We start from the raw sequence: 14,740 nt of genomic DNA on the forward strand, positions 1-14,740 counted from the left end.
AAGTGATGAAGAGGATGAAAGTGATGAAGAGGATGAAAGTGATGAAGAGGATGAAAGTGATGAAGAGGATGAAAGTGATGAAGAGGATGAAAGTGATGAAGAGGATGAAAGTGATGAAGAGGATGAAAGTGATGAAGAGGATGAAGAAAATGAAAAGGCAGAGGAGGTACGCGAGAATAAAGTAGACCACCCTGTGTCCCTTTTGCGGGGGAAAGGCAAGGTTTCCATTGCATGGACAGACTTACGTTCAATGAGCAATGAATTGTCCACATTGTCGATTCCAGCCAACGGTGATATTTTCCTTTGGATACCAGATACTGTCAAAACACTTTGCATCGTTAATGTCAAAGGCAGCCTCACTTTAAACACAGAATTGGTGGTTCCCTCTAGAGTAGAACACCTCTATATTACGGACAATTTTGTCTTTCAAAGGAATACCGTGGATTCAGTTCTGGCCAGCTTGGATCTTAGGAAGGCGATACAGCTCCGATCACTTAAATATAGAGGCCGCGAAATTCCCGCATCTTTAATCCCGGCAGTACTGCAGGTAAGGGACAGTCTCACCGACCTCTCAATTTGTTGCCAAAACGCCACATACAACGGTTCATGTCGGTTCAGGGTGCTGGCCTACGAAGGCCTTGTTCTTAGGCATTTGCGATTGTCTATTTGCGATTTTAACTACGGCCTTAATAACCATGAATATGTAGGCGGCGCGTTTCCTGAACTAGAGCGGGTGGAACTGGATTTGATACGATGCTCAGTACGGGTAAGAGATGACACATTTCGAGATTGGATATACCTTGAAATGCTTATCAAGACGCTTCTCGACGCATGTCCAAATATATCCTATCTACAATTGCGATATTGTCGTAGAGAGCCCTGGGATATGTGGCCGTGGATAAGTTGTTATCATCGTGGCCCAGAGGTGCTATATATCGTAGATATCCCCATGGCTCGATCAAAGCTCCTTGATGATGAACCTTGAACACAGAAACAAACTCATCTCGCGTATCAAATGGGCCCAATATTGTACCACATTTGTGCAAGGAGGATTAGATCCCCCCTTCCTCTTTTTCTCTCTCTCTCTCTCTGACTCTGAAGGCAGAAAAGTAGTTCTTCTAAGAGATAGGAGACTTTATATCCTTCAATTAAGATAGAATTGACAATGCTTCTTTTGTATTAGCTAGCAGGTAGGATCGGTCGTTGAGCGACGGTTCACTTTAACATTAGTCATTCCGGAGAATTTGAGTGAGAACTGGTTGAATTCTCATTAGAGCTGTAACTCAATGAATAATATCACAGATTGCCATCAATAATAGAAGTACCATATACCGTATTACACCTGCATTAAGTTAGAAAGAGAGAAAAAAAAATTGTTAAATTTTATAAAATTAATCGAAAACTGCGTTCCGTTTGGCATTAATATCGTAAATCCCATTAGTGATGCTTCTGTCTTGTTGCATTAGTTGCCAGACGATTCTTGAGAAACTCAATTGATTTCAATTCACGCAACCGGTCCAGAATGTGCAATTGGTATCCTCAATGTTGAAACGCGAGAACGAATCACAGAGTTCCAAGGTCTCCCGGGGAGGGAGGGATGAGATCGAATCTTCGGAGGCTGTATTGAGCACGTGGAAGAACATATTAATATCATCATCGTCGACGGTGTCGCAACATCTGTCGAGGATTAAGGTAGCCATTTCGAAATGTGGGAAATGCCGAGAGAAATCTGGGTAGAACGCCATGTTGACGACTTGGTCAGCTAAGAGCTGGCACATTAATGGACAGTCGCACTTAGCGTACTCGATTTTGCTGCCAATATCGCTGCGCAGAAGTAGAAGCAGATTGTTCGCCAGCAAGCGATACTGGAGTGGCGAGCGATTGAGGCAGACCATGGACAAGTCAAGGTGCACACTATCAATGTACTGCGTGAATCGGGCGAAGAACTCTACCATGTCAAAGTTCACTTTCTTTTGCGTGTAGCAGGAGATGATATTGAAGCCGCTCGTCTGTTCATCAGGGACTATAGTAATTTCAGCGTAGAGAAGTTTGAACACTATGGTACCAAACACGCGGCTGTCCATGAGTTTCTCGAGCCGCTCCTCACTTGCCTGGTAAAGCATGCGATAAGCTACCTTCCACGCCACTGGATGGTGGTCGTCATACCGGGTGTCGATGACAGACTCACCGCTGATGGTCTTGAGATAGCGGTTTCTTTGAAAAGCCATTGAATCGCCACTGACGGTATTGAGATAGTCGCTGTGCTGGTTAGCCATTAAAATCGCTGGAAGGGACAGAATTGCCAGGGCCTATGACCCTTTTATGTCTCCTTCAGTTCCTAGCGACGCTGGGTCCTGGCAAACAAATTCAATAACAGCAATTTAAAAAAAAAAAACACAATTTTAGTAGCAACTGGAGAGGAATTGCCTTTTATTGGAGCCTCTAGTTATGGCTCTGGGCGTGTGGAACAGTCTTCGAGGGCCAGCCCTCGAGCTCCCGTGGTGATGCTTCGCGTCGAAACCGGGTTTTAACAGTAGATACTGTTCTTCACCGCTATGGATTTATACGGGTCATCAGTTCAAGCACATAGCACGTCTTCAGAGCTTTTGGACTTATTCAAATCGCAAAGAGCAACCCGTTCTGCCGTTACGCTAATGCCAGAACCTTACTGTCAGTAACCCCTGGAAGTGTTCGCAAGCAATAACACAATTCCCGAACCTCAATTGAGTTCGACTAGTCTCCTTACTATTTTTGCGTCTATCTTGGTTAGAGTAGCACCTTTTTAGAGCTTTTGTACTCTAATCGCAACGAGCAACCCGTTCTGCCGTTACGCTAATGCCAGAACCTTACTGTCAGTAACCCCTGGAAGTTCCCAAACAATAACACAATTCCCGAACCTCAATTGAGTTCGACTAGTCTCCTTACTCTTTTTACCTCTTTAGAGTACTTGCGATTGTAGCATGTCTTTAGGATATATAGAAGCATTACAATAAATAGCAATTACAAGTACTACGTCGATGCAGCTAATTACGGGGGTTTGGGGGCAGAGCCCCCAACTACGGGAGCTCGAGGGCTGGCCCTCGAATACATTACCAGTAGCTCTACTATAGTGCAATTGGGGGGACTACCCCACACAATTTTCCGAAATAGAGTCCTCAAAATTAGGCTGTACCAATTTTGCTTAATATCATACTGAAATTTGTAGTCCAATCGCAATGAGCAACCCCCGTTCCGCCGTTACGCTAATACCAAATCCTTAATGACATTACCCCCCCTGGAAGTTCACAATACCTCAATTACATCCGACTTACTTTGGGTACTAGCAATAGTAGTCCCCGCGTTAGTTCCGCTTCGCGCAGAATAATACAATGCATTGCTTAAATTAATGTGTAATCATTACAGATCGTTCTCTTTTTATGCAGTCCGAGCTTCGCGTAGTCTAATTGAAGGATCGCACTGGATAGCTCTCGTCGTACATGCCCGATTCCGGCTCAGCAACCACCCTCCACTTCTTAGGCTTGAAGGATGGTGGAATTGGCGGCTGACCGTTCTTTTCCAGCACCTCGCCAAGGATAGCGCTCTTGTGCGTAGTCAGCGCGTTAGTAAGCGAGATCTGCCCGTTCTCAACCTCAGCAAGAGCCTTGGTGCCGGCCGCGCCAGCCGCGATTCGTGGGTGGGCAGCCGAGCCGTACGTCAGCAGACCGGCAATGGTGGCCTGGTCGTAGTACGCAATCTGTGGGTAGTTTCGTCGGTGATCCCGCTTGAAGTATGGGTTGTCCGCAATGTCACCAGCCGGCACGGTGTATGGGTCGGTGTAGCCAGCAGCCTCTGGCCGCGAACCCGGAGTTGGGGTTCGGTAGTATGGCACGACTGGGTTACCGGTGGATCGGTTTGGCACAATGGCCAGCAGCTTTCTCAGCTTCTCCCAGATGCCTCGCGAGGTCGAGGTGTACTTCTTGAACACTGGAACTGGACCACCAGACATTGTTAGCTTACTCTCTCAAGGCTGATGAAAATTGGTGATCTTCAATGCCCTTTGGGAGGTTTTGCCCTCTCGGGCCAATCAGCGCCCTACTAATTACTTCCCAACGCCGGCGCGCCCCGCATCACCAAAAATACCACTCCCCCTCCCCATACCCAACTGTACTAGCGACCATAGTGGAGCTGTATGGCGGTGGTGGTAGGAATATACTGGGGGGCCAGCCCCCCAGACCCCCCGTGGCTCCGCTTCGCGGAGAGATTGGGAATGTTACATATGCCAATCGAGTGTAGCTGATGAATTTCACTAAATGAAGTAAATCAATTGTGCAGTAATTGACAGATCTTCACAATACATATAGCCTAGATCTGGTCGACCAAACCTATGCTTAACTCAAAGAAGGGGGGCTGAATGAAAGATATCAGAGCTGGTGAAAATATAGAGAACTACAGCTCTGGGTGGTACCCTCCAATGATGATTATCACTACGCGATTGTCTTTCAAAAAGCGCGAAATTAACATATACGAGAGACACGTCCCCCAAGCCGATCAGCATAGTTGTGCATTTTTATTACAGGGGCCCATCATGCAGCACTAACGAGGCACTTGCCAGGCTCCACAATTTTTTCATGCCGCTGTTGGCTGTGCTGCCACCAGCGTATGCACAGCAGCACATGTAGTGGTGCTGCCGATTGGCCGCCTCGACGGGTAACCGTTGCGCCCGGACGGTCTCAGCTGCATCGAAAGACGTCAAGGTCTCAAAAAAGGGCCACCGAAGACTTCGCTTGGGTTCACAACCTTTGCGCCTCTAAAAGTTATAAATTTCCCCACTCACTCCTGGTTGCTGTGAGCTCCATCCGTTCGCTTTTGCTGGCTTTGGCGACAACATTTTTGCATTTTTATTCATTCCAGCCGGCTTTTGACATTGGTCCGGGAATCCCGACAAAGACTGAAACGAACCAGCGCGTATTGGGCCATTCCTACACCTGATATATCTGGCTTTGTGAAGGTCTATCAGTACTATTAAACCTAGTTGTACCGGAGCTCTGGCAAGACTTGCTCTTTGAGATCTATAGGGCTTGCTCCCCGCTATACCCCGCCAGACTTTAAAGCTATCTTCACCCCGACCACTGTGGACAACTCGACCAAACTTGAGCTCGAATAATCAGAGGATATATCGCATCCGAGCATGCCGACGATTCAGCATTTGCCAAAGAAGGTACCCAAGGCTTTGGTGGCTACAGCTGCCAGCGTCCTGATAGCGGCACTCATATGGTACTCGCGGGCCGAGGAGAGCCTTAACACCCTTCGCATGATCCAAATGACACTAGTATATTCGGGCACCTCGTTTGTCCTGCTCTTCTCGGCCGTTTTCCAAGCGCTATGCCTGATATTTATCATGGGCAAGAAGTGGTCTGCGCTATACTCGTTCCTGGTGCAGTCCCCGCGCAGGGATGTTGCTGGACTCAACATCTTCTAGCCTCTCTCGGGGACTTGATGAACGACTAACGACACACCATTAACACTAACATCAAATGATTCGACACTTCTCTTCTACGCATTCCACGCTTAACTCAGACGACTGGCTTTCGTTTTGTATATATGAAGGACCCCTGTTCCGACTAGGAAGTTACATCCGGAACTGAATCTCCGCTTATCGCTCTCCGTCTCCTCTTTCCCCCCCACATCACCACTTGCATACCTTACGTACTCCAGCGGAGACTGATAGTCCCCGGCGGCTAAGAGCTTCGGAGTTGGAGATACGATGATTGACGCTTATGCCCGCTTCTCATATGTATAAATACTAGGCTATATAGACACTTTGAACAGTAACAAATTTGCATTAAACAACAACTCCAAAAAAAAAAAAGATGACCGTAATTCAAACTAACCCAGACCGGTACAACGCGACCCTCCATGAATCGTGCGTGTGGGGAGCCATCCCCAAGTCCACCGGCATGAACCGATTGGCCCTTAATGATGATGACAAGCAGGTGCGGCACTGGTTCATTGAGCAGGCCAAGCGGCTCGGCTGCGAAATCAAGGTCGATGAGATGGGCAACATCTTTGCTATCCGACCAGGCACCAACAATGACCTGCCTCCTATCGGCATTGGCTCGCATCTCGACACCCAGCCGCGGGGCGGTCGGTACGATGGCATTGCAGGCGTCCAGGCTGGCCTTGAGATCCTGCGGACTCTGCACGAAAACAACATTCAGACGTACGCCCCAATTGCAGCCATTGACTGGACCAACGAAGAGGGCGCTCGATTCCCCAAGGCCATGGTCTCCAGTGGCGTATGGAGCGAGTGTATTCCTCTAGAGGACGCATACGCATTGCAGGACATCAATGACCCGCAGCACACCATGAAGTCCGAGCTCGAGCGAATCGGGTTCAAGGGCGACACTAAGGCCTCCTACAAGGCCAACCCGCTCTCGGCACACTTCGAGATGCACATTGAGCAGGGTCCAATTCTTGAGGCGGAGAAAATCCAATTGGGTATTGTTAGTGGTGTCCAGGGCATGCGATGGTATGACGCCGAGGTCGTGGGCTTCGAGTCGCATACCGGTACTACGCCAATGGACCGTCGAACCGACGCGCTTGTCGCGACTGCCATCATGATCCAGGCCATTGAGACCTGCGCCAACGAGCACAATGGCCTCGGCACTGTGGGTGTAATCAACTCTGAACCACAAAGCACCAACACTATCCCAGGCAAGGTCTCATTCTCCATTGACTGCCGACACTCCAGCGAGAGTGCCCTCGACACGTACACTGCTGACTTGTTTGGCCGACTCGAGAAGATCGCTAAGGAGCGTGGTGTGGAGTTCAAGTGCTCCGAGAAGTGGCGATCCAAGCAGCTCGACTTTGATGCTGATATTATTGGCTCCCTGACTGCGTCAGCCAAGGAGAACTCTTTCAGTATCAGGTCCATGCAGTCTGGTGCTGGCCACGATTCGTGCTACACCAGCCAGCGGGTGCCAACCGGCATGCTTTTCATCCCTTGCCACAAGGGCATCTCGCACAACCCTGCCGAGTACTCGAGTCCAGAGGATCTAGCTCGGGGTGTCCAGACTCTGCTTGGCGGTGTCCTCCGGTACGACAATCTGCTTAAGCAGAAGCATTCGTAAACTTCCGTAGTCTACTAATACATCTACAACTTGACTAAATATCACCTGCATATCTATATATCCTAAGTAGAGTACATTGCTAGCTAGCTATTCTTCCAAACCACTGCGAGATCTAAAGTTTGCTACTTCTTGAAACAATGTAGACTTTTTAGCCCAATTGATACCATGGATAAATACAATTTATTTCTGATAGCATATAATCGTTTGTAAGCCACAGTAGCAGTACTAGCCTCCCGTGTTAATAGATGATTAACCGGTACAGTGTACTGGGGTAAGTTGAGGGTGCCCGTTGCCGGGAGCTGTAACGCATTGTAATAAAAAATTACTAACATCCTGTTACGGAATTCCGTAACGCTGTTACAAAACTTCCCCATGCCTTCTCGCCGTAACCAAAATGTCACATTCTACTATAACAGCGAAAGTAAAGAATCCATGTCGAAATTGAATACTTGCCATAAAATCTATTACCCAGCCTTGTAGCCCACTACTCAATGATTCGATCTGTACGATATTAATACGGCTTGTTCCGAGGTAACTAGATAAGATTAGTGGTGAGATCCGTTGGTGCGCCCGCCTTGTCCTTCCGATATGCACCGATTGCATAGACAGGCAGGAAAGAAGCACCCCACAGATATCCCGATTACTCGCAATTGAGAGCGAGCATGGTTCAACCATGCCTGTGATAGAATCGCTATCGAACCAGGAGGGATCCTACGTGGACGCCCTGGCGCTGTCTGTCGACCAACGGGTGCTTGAGAACCCCGATTACCGCCGCCCCGTCGAGGAGAGCCACGATGGAGTACTTAGCGACAGAGATGTGCACTCGCCAGAACCGTTCTTTGGCCACGACGAGGACGCGCTGCTGCTTCCCGGCCCAGCGACTAGAGGGCCGGCGCGGCAACGGTCTTCCTCTGTGATCTCGCTCAAGACGCTGAATAATGCATTCGAAAGGTGGACGACAGAGCTCAAGAAGTACGGGCGAGAGCTGCTGAAACCCAAAAGTCATCCGATAAGAACCAACGAAATATACTACTCTGTGTTCAAGCCGCCCCCTGGGACCCACCCGCTTGGGTTCGATACGTTCGGTGGCCTTCAAATGTTGGGACCGACTAAACCAGCAGAGTTTGAGGCTATCGTGGGAGACGTAAGGCTGGCAATTGACAGGGGAATTGACCCCGTTCTCATATCCACGGGTAGCTCGGGGAGCTACTTTGTGCGGGGAACGGATGGCCAGGTCGTCGGGGTATTCAAGCCCAAAGATGAAGAGCCTTACGGGCCATTGTCGCCCAAGTGGACGAAATGGATCCACCGGAATTTGTTTCCGTGCTTCTTTGGTCGCAGTTGTTTGATTCCAAACAATGGTTACGTATGCGAGGCAGCCGCGAGTATTCTCGACCGGCAGCTTCAAACTTACATTGTGCCGTATACAGGCACAGTCAAGCTCTCTTCACCGAGTTTCTACTACCCGTACTTCGAACGAAGGCGCTACGAAACCAAGGGAACCCCACTACCCGCCAAAGTCGGCAGCTGCCAGCTGTTTCTTCACAATTACTTGCAGGCCAACGAGTTCCTGAGGGTATATCCACTTCCAGAGAGCGGAGAATTGAGCTGGCCCACTACACAGAGATATACAGATGCTGACGTTCCTGTGTTTCGATGGACGCAACAAGTGCTGGAGCAGTTTAGAGAAGAGTTAGAGAAGCTGGTCATTTTGGATTATGTCATGCGCAACACAGATCGAGGGTTGGATAACTGGATGATTGGCATAGAGTGGTACACTGAAGAGGACGGAGAAAAGCGCCCAGCACTCAAAATCGGCGCAATTGACTCGGGACTGGCGTTTCCTTGGAAGCATCCGGATGAGTGGCGGTCTTATCCCTTTGGATGGCTGTTCCTACCGCTATCATTAGTGGGCCAACCCTTTTCGCAAAAAACCAAGGATCATTTCATTCCTCTGCTATCGTCACCAGAATGGTGGCAGGATACCACTGTAGTTTTGAAGCGAGCGTTTCAGCGGGACACCGAGTTTAAAGAGAGGATGTGGAAACGTCAACTGGCAGTGCTCAAGGGCCAGGCGTTCAATGCCCTTGAAACATTGAAAACCCACGACCAGGGTCCGCTAGAATTGGCACGACGCACTCGCGTAATGGTGTGGGATGACGAAATGGAAATTCCGGTCAAAGTGCCTGTAGAGACGGTCGCCAACGCCATCAACACACCCATGTGGGAGGACGACCACCAGGATCGCCTAAGTCCAACTCAGCCAGTGGCAGGAGAAACTGACACCACCAAGCTGAGTAGCTTCCCCTTCTTGCAATCTCAGGAACCAGGGCCAACCAAGGTTTCGCGCCGTTCAATTGGTCCGGGGTCATTACCCTTGGAAGCAAAGTATAGAGAGCTTGAGAACGAGCGGAAGAAGGCCGATGCTATTGTATCACCAGGGAAAGGATCGCCAAAGCCATCTCATCGAGTAGACGATATCACCCATGGCGGAGGTAGCCTATGGCGCGAGCTAATTACCGATGACCATGGAAGCACTAGCGAGACTTCTCAGTTACGAACCGTCCCTCGAAGCAACGATATCGGGTTTTCCTATGCTGAGGAGAGTGCATCCGTGCCGGTTGCCTCGAGAACGGTTATAATTGAACGACTACAGACCATTACCTCCAAGCCTCCTGTATTTACCTGGTGCTGACTATTTTGCTAACCTATCCTTTCTCCTGTCTGATGAATATATAAATGATCTGACTAAATTAACGGTAACAGTCAGGGATTACATTGCAACCTATTAGCTCTGTACATATCAACCTAAATTCAAATTAACTAGACGACACAATCCGTTTCCAACTAATCCATAGAAGTACCAAACTTATCGTCATGAATAATACCGGTAGCAGTAGTAGTAATAAAACGGGTAGCAATGTATGAGCTTCCTAATTCGGATTAGTAATGGAAAAATGTTCACGTCGGGGACGCGTCGATCGCGACACCGCCAATATTTTCATTTTACGGTATCGCGTCAGACGACATGACGACGCAGCCAGACTTGACGGACCCTAGCGACTGGAAGTCGACCCAGGCGCCTTTCCTAACTGCGTTTGAGACGACGCTGACTTGCCATATCTGCAAGGAGTTCCTCAACGCCCCTGTGATCACTACCTGCTGCCACACCTTCTGCTCGTTGTGCATACGAAGCTACCTCAATACTGAGGCGCGGTGTCCAGTATGTCGCTCGGAGATTCAGAGCAGCACCCTGCGCAAGAACATGGTTATTGAGGAACTCGTTGATATATACAGATCGAGCCGGGATCATTTGTACAGTACGATAAAGCGCCTCAACGGAGGAGAGTATCAGTACTCCGAGAAGACTGTCCAGACGGACGTTGTTGAGCCGGAAAGCCCACAAAACCTGAGGAGATCATCAAGGAAAAGACAGAAAGTGACGGAGACTGAGGTAGTGGAGGTCGTCGATGACGAGGGGGATCAGGACTACGATGATGTCGAAGTACTAGATCAGGTAGGATATGGCAACTGTCCAGTGTGTGGGAAGTACATGAAGATCAAGGATATTGAGACCAAGCATATTATGGAGTGTTTGAAGGGCGGTAGTTTATTGAAGAGCGGTAGCGCGAGTTCCCGGTCGCCGTCAGGGTCTCCGGGCAAGTTCTTCAAACCAAAGGAGCCAAAGGAGCCACAGGAGGACATGACTAAAAAGATTGCAACCATTGCATACAACTTGTACAAAGAAGTCGACTTGAGGAAATTATTAGGGCGTTTGGGGGTGCCTACTACTGGCAACAAGGCAGCATTGCAGCAGAGGCACCGTGAGTGGATGACGATCTGGAACGCCAATGCCGACTCGAAGAAGCCTGTATCACGGAAAGTTCTATTGGCGCAACTCAGGGAGCGGGAAAATATACTGAATAGCTCGAGCACGAAGAAGCGACCGGGCGGTGGATTTGAAAACATTCCCGGTTACAATTCGAAGGAGTCGGATTTTGCATCGCTCATTGCCAAGGCAAGGGCATCTGTTAAAAACAAGGGGTCCGCAAGTGAGTCCACTACAGACGCTAGTCAACTAACGGAGGGAGCTACAGAGGCGAGTAGTCAACCGTCTATAAAGACTCAAGCTGACAATGAATCATCGTAGCCAACCTTCTATAGACTCACCATTATCATAGAATGTACTAATACTATCTCACAATACTTTATCCAATGCCAGAATCGTAGCATTGCGAAGTCAGCTGTCGATCAAATTGTACTCTATTTAACAGGATAGTCAAAATTGAAAGGACCACTAATCCTCCGCGAAGCGGAGCTACGGGGGTCTGGGGGCTGGCCCCCAGGGCAACAAAGCCTACCCTTGAACTACAATCAATACGGGGAGAAGTACCTACAAATCCAATCAAATGACCTAATTCATTAAAAGGGAGAGTTTTTCTAAGCTCAAACAATATCAATACAAATCGTAACAATCCTCAAACGGGTCACAACAGCTTTTCTGCAGCCCCGTGCTTTTCATAGTTAGTAATAGTAGTAGTTCCAGCAGAAGTGATGGTAGCGTCAATCACAGTCTCTGGCCCCGGCTCCCCTACAGGCTCGTCTTCAGGCTCTGGCATCTCCGGCTCGAAATCCTCGACCCTGCTTGGTGGTGCAGTTTTCTCGGGAGACAAAAAGACCAACCCACGCGAGCTGATATCTTCAATAAGGCGCCCGACCGAAAGCGAGTCAATGATCTGGTGCTTAACGAACAGCTGGAAGATGATAGCCACCAGAATGGTTATCAGCAGCGAGACAGTCGACCAAATTACCGTCGCTCTTGTCCTGTGGAACTCGCCGTCCTTGGGCATCTGTAGCACATTAAGTGTTCCCGCCGCCGATACCGACACGACCAGCGTCTCCGAGGCGCTGACTTCTATCGCCGTGATGGCGAACTCATGCACATTGGGCTTCACTTCGAGCGTCGACAGGCTCTTGGTCGAAACAATCGCAATTGACAGGTCCGAAGAACCCAATGCAGTGTATGTACCCCGAGCGTCCATCGCCGTGACGGCCTTTATGCGCTTGACCCTCTTTGAGGCCACCAGCTTAATGTTATCTTCCGCGACGGTATACTTTTGGACGAAAGCGCCTTTGCGCGTCTTCAAATTCGCCGCAGTCACTAGAGTGTCCTCGTCTACGAACCGCGCCTTGGCGAACACGAGCCCGGAGGCCTTGTCCGCCTCAATGGACGTCTTCTGCTTGCCAGTCGTCGCATCCAGCACAATTATTTCCCCATTGAGCACAACTACGAGTCGCTTCCCGTCTGGAGAGAAGTGCAAATCATTGATCTCCTGCTCCGTCTCCATGTGGTACTTGACCTTAAGGGTTCGCCCGTGGAGGACAAACAGGTGTCCCGGAGCCCCCGAAGCGCTAATGGCCAGCAGATGGGCGCTGGCCACAGTACATTTCTGGTACTCCCCTACCGGAACAACATCGTTGATAAAGATCTGGTGCGTCTTGAGCTCCTGGGCGAAATCAAAGTCGAGCACCCGCAGGTGGTCGTTCTTACCGGCCTTGATGCTTTCTTCACCCCGGTTAACGCCGACGTACAGTTTCTCATCCTGGAGTGCCATGCTGGTCGGGTTGTCCTCCCCAGTTGGAAACTCGAACTCATCCTCCTTCCACACGCCGACCTCAGCGTCGGGGTCGTTAGGGTCTTCGTTTGCCAGCACAATTGACACTTTATTCTTGACACCATTGCGGCCCTCTCCGCCGCCTCCGGCCGCTGCGATCTGCATCGAATCCGACGCAATGCGCACCGCAAACAGCGGGTACTCCAGGTTCAAATGCCCCAGTGTTTTCGACCCCATTGTGCGCGTTTCTTTGATCTTCGTCTTTGATGTCAACGGTTGATTTGACGGGTTGTCGGATCTTTAATTTGCCCGGAAGGGACTAAAGGGGGACCTGCCCGTGATTTTGTTGTTGTGTTGTTGAGGGGGCCTTTGCTCCCAACAGTGCGTGCGCAAGCGCGAAATTTCAGCTCGTCCTCGGAGTTCCGCAGTAACCCCCGCCGTGCGGCTAACCAGCATAAACGAAGCAGCCAATGGTCTGTGGTCTATTAGAGTAGCTGGGGTGGATATTTGGAGGGAAGTGAAGGAATATAGGCGAACTGAAAACTCAATTGGTCCTTTGAAGGTATTTGCTGGCCTTTCATCGGAAAGTTCGCCGGTGAAAATGGCCCCAGAAGTTGGTAGTTGAGTCATTCTGTGCAGCGTGCCATGGGGGGACACCCCCGATCTCAAAAACCAATACGGCGCATTCCCTTTCGCATTATAGATCTCGTCTGAAAAAGAAGAGAAGGAAAATCATGAGCTCTCCGCGGCGGGTCCTCTCCGTACAGTCGCACGTAGTGCATGGCTACGTCGGTAACCGCGCTGCGACTTTTCCACTTCAAGTATTAGGATGGGACGTTGACGTGCTCAACTCTGTGCAGTTCTCGAACCACACGGGCTATGGGTCCTGGTCCGGCACCAAGACGACGGCCCAGCAGCTGGACGAGATATACGCGAAGCTCGTAGAACGCGGGTTCCCGTACGATGCGTTCCTGACAGGCTATGTACCCTCGGCTGACGCCGTCGAGGCAGTGGGCCGCATTGGGGCCGACCTCAAGGAGCGGTTCCCTCGGGCCATTTGGGTGCTTGACCCCGTCCTGGGCGATAACGGCACACTGTACGTGGCAGAGGAATGCATTCCAATATACAAGTCGATCCTCAAGACCGGCAAAGTCGATCTCATCACTCCTAACAAGTTCGAGGCCGAGCTGCTGTGCGGCATGAAGATCAACTCGCGCGAAGACATCACCAAGGCATTGCATATCCTCCACGACACATACAAAGTGAAGAACGTGGTCATCTCATCGCTCGAGATGCCGGGTTCAAGCGAACTCATCGCTGTAGGCTCGCAGGACGGGGGCAAGCCGTTCTTCTACCGGTTCGACGCCATTGATTCGTACTTCACCGGCACAGGCGACCTGTTTGCCGCGCTTATGCTTGCCAAGACACAGTTGTACGCATCACACGAACGGTACCTGGAGAAGGCGGTCAAGGAGGCCCTCGAGATCATGAACGGAGTGCTACTGAAGACGACACAAAATTCTGCCGCCAATGGCGTAAATGGCGGCAAGGGAGTCAAAGATGACCCAATTGCCATGATGGCGTGCGAGTTACAGGTCGTCGCCAGTAGGGACATCTTTATGGGTACCGAGGACCCCGGCGCTAACTACAAGGTAAAATACTTTGAATAGATGTATACCCTCCGCGCAGCGGTGCTACGGGGGTTTGGGGGCTGGCCCCCAAGTCAATCGAAGCTTCTTCTTTATGGCTCCGCAACGCGGAGCTTTGAGCCGTAACGGGTCGTTTGTTACGCATTGTTACGGGAGTTTTGTCACAGGCTGGGAGTTTATGACTGTGTAAAAAGATTGTTACGTTGTAACCAAAGATATACTATGGGGGACAATTGAAGCAGTGAAGCATTCATGAGGGGACCCTCCGCGCAGCGGAGCTACAGGGGTTTGGGGGCTGGCCCCCAAGGGACATTGGAAAGGGTCGTCTGAATAGATTATCATTAGGAAAAGTACTGAGCGAATCAAC

At 50.0% G+C, this 14,740-nt stretch overlaps 7 protein-coding genes across 7 annotated transcripts; 4 read left to right on the top strand and 3 right to left on the bottom strand.

The window, feature by feature from the left end:
* Positions 1-1,499: 1,499 nt before the first annotated feature.
* TRVA0_017S00914 (uncharacterized protein) lies at positions 1,500-2,276 on the bottom strand (the record flags this gene model as incomplete). The annotated part of the gene is made up of 1 exon (XM_076684606.1): positions 1,500-2,276. One exon carries the CDS (start codon positions 2,274-2,276, stop codon positions 1,500-1,502), a length of 777 nt encoding a protein of 258 aa, XP_076541116.1.
* A 1,163-nt stretch (positions 2,277-3,439) lies between these two features.
* Positions 3,440-3,985, bottom strand: TRVA0_017S00936 (uncharacterized protein; the record flags this gene model as incomplete). The annotated part of the gene is made up of 1 exon (XM_076684607.1): positions 3,440-3,985. The coding sequence occupies one exon, from the start codon at positions 3,983-3,985 to the stop codon at positions 3,440-3,442; it is 546 nt and encodes a 181-aa protein (XP_076541117.1).
* Positions 3,986-5,849: 1,864 nt separating this feature from the next.
* TRVA0_017S00958 (M20 family metallo-hydrolase) lies at positions 5,850-7,109 on the top strand (the record flags this gene model as incomplete). The annotated part of the gene is made up of 1 exon (XM_076684608.1): positions 5,850-7,109. The coding sequence occupies one exon, from the start codon at positions 5,850-5,852 to the stop codon at positions 7,107-7,109; it is 1,260 nt and encodes a 419-aa protein (XP_076541118.1).
* A 673-nt stretch (positions 7,110-7,782) lies between these two features.
* LSB6 (1-phosphatidylinositol 4-kinase LSB6) lies at positions 7,783-9,804 on the top strand (the record flags this gene model as incomplete). The annotated part of the gene is made up of 1 exon (XM_076684609.1): positions 7,783-9,804. One exon carries the CDS (start codon positions 7,783-7,785, stop codon positions 9,802-9,804), a length of 2,022 nt encoding a protein of 673 aa, XP_076541119.1.
* A 333-nt stretch (positions 9,805-10,137) lies between these two features.
* RAD18 (E3 ubiquitin-protein ligase RAD18) lies at positions 10,138-11,259 on the top strand (the record flags this gene model as incomplete). Its single annotated transcript, XM_076684610.1, has 1 exon — positions 10,138-11,259. One exon carries the CDS (start codon positions 10,138-10,140, stop codon positions 11,257-11,259), a length of 1,122 nt encoding a protein of 373 aa, XP_076541120.1.
* Positions 11,260-11,596: 337 nt separating this feature from the next.
* On the bottom strand, positions 11,597-12,961 carry SED4 (GTPase-activating protein SED4; the record flags this gene model as incomplete). Its single annotated transcript, XM_076684611.1, has 1 exon — positions 11,597-12,961. One exon carries the CDS (start codon positions 12,959-12,961, stop codon positions 11,597-11,599), a length of 1,365 nt encoding a protein of 454 aa, XP_076541121.1.
* Positions 12,962-13,458: 497 nt separating this feature from the next.
* BUD16 (pyridoxal kinase) lies at positions 13,459-14,394 on the top strand (the record flags this gene model as incomplete). The annotated part of the gene is made up of 1 exon (XM_076684612.1): positions 13,459-14,394. One exon carries the CDS (start codon positions 13,459-13,461, stop codon positions 14,392-14,394), a length of 936 nt encoding a protein of 311 aa, XP_076541122.1.
* Positions 14,395-14,740: the final 346 nt, after the last annotated feature.

Source organism: Trichomonascus vanleenenianus (genome assembly GCF_965637985.1).
Source record: "Trichomonascus vanleenenianus strain CLIB 3782 genome assembly, contig: TRVA0_017S, whole genome shotgun sequence".
In the NCBI taxonomy this organism is placed as follows: domain Eukaryota; kingdom Fungi; phylum Ascomycota; class Dipodascomycetes; order Dipodascales; family Trichomonascaceae; genus Blastobotrys; species Blastobotrys vanleenenianus.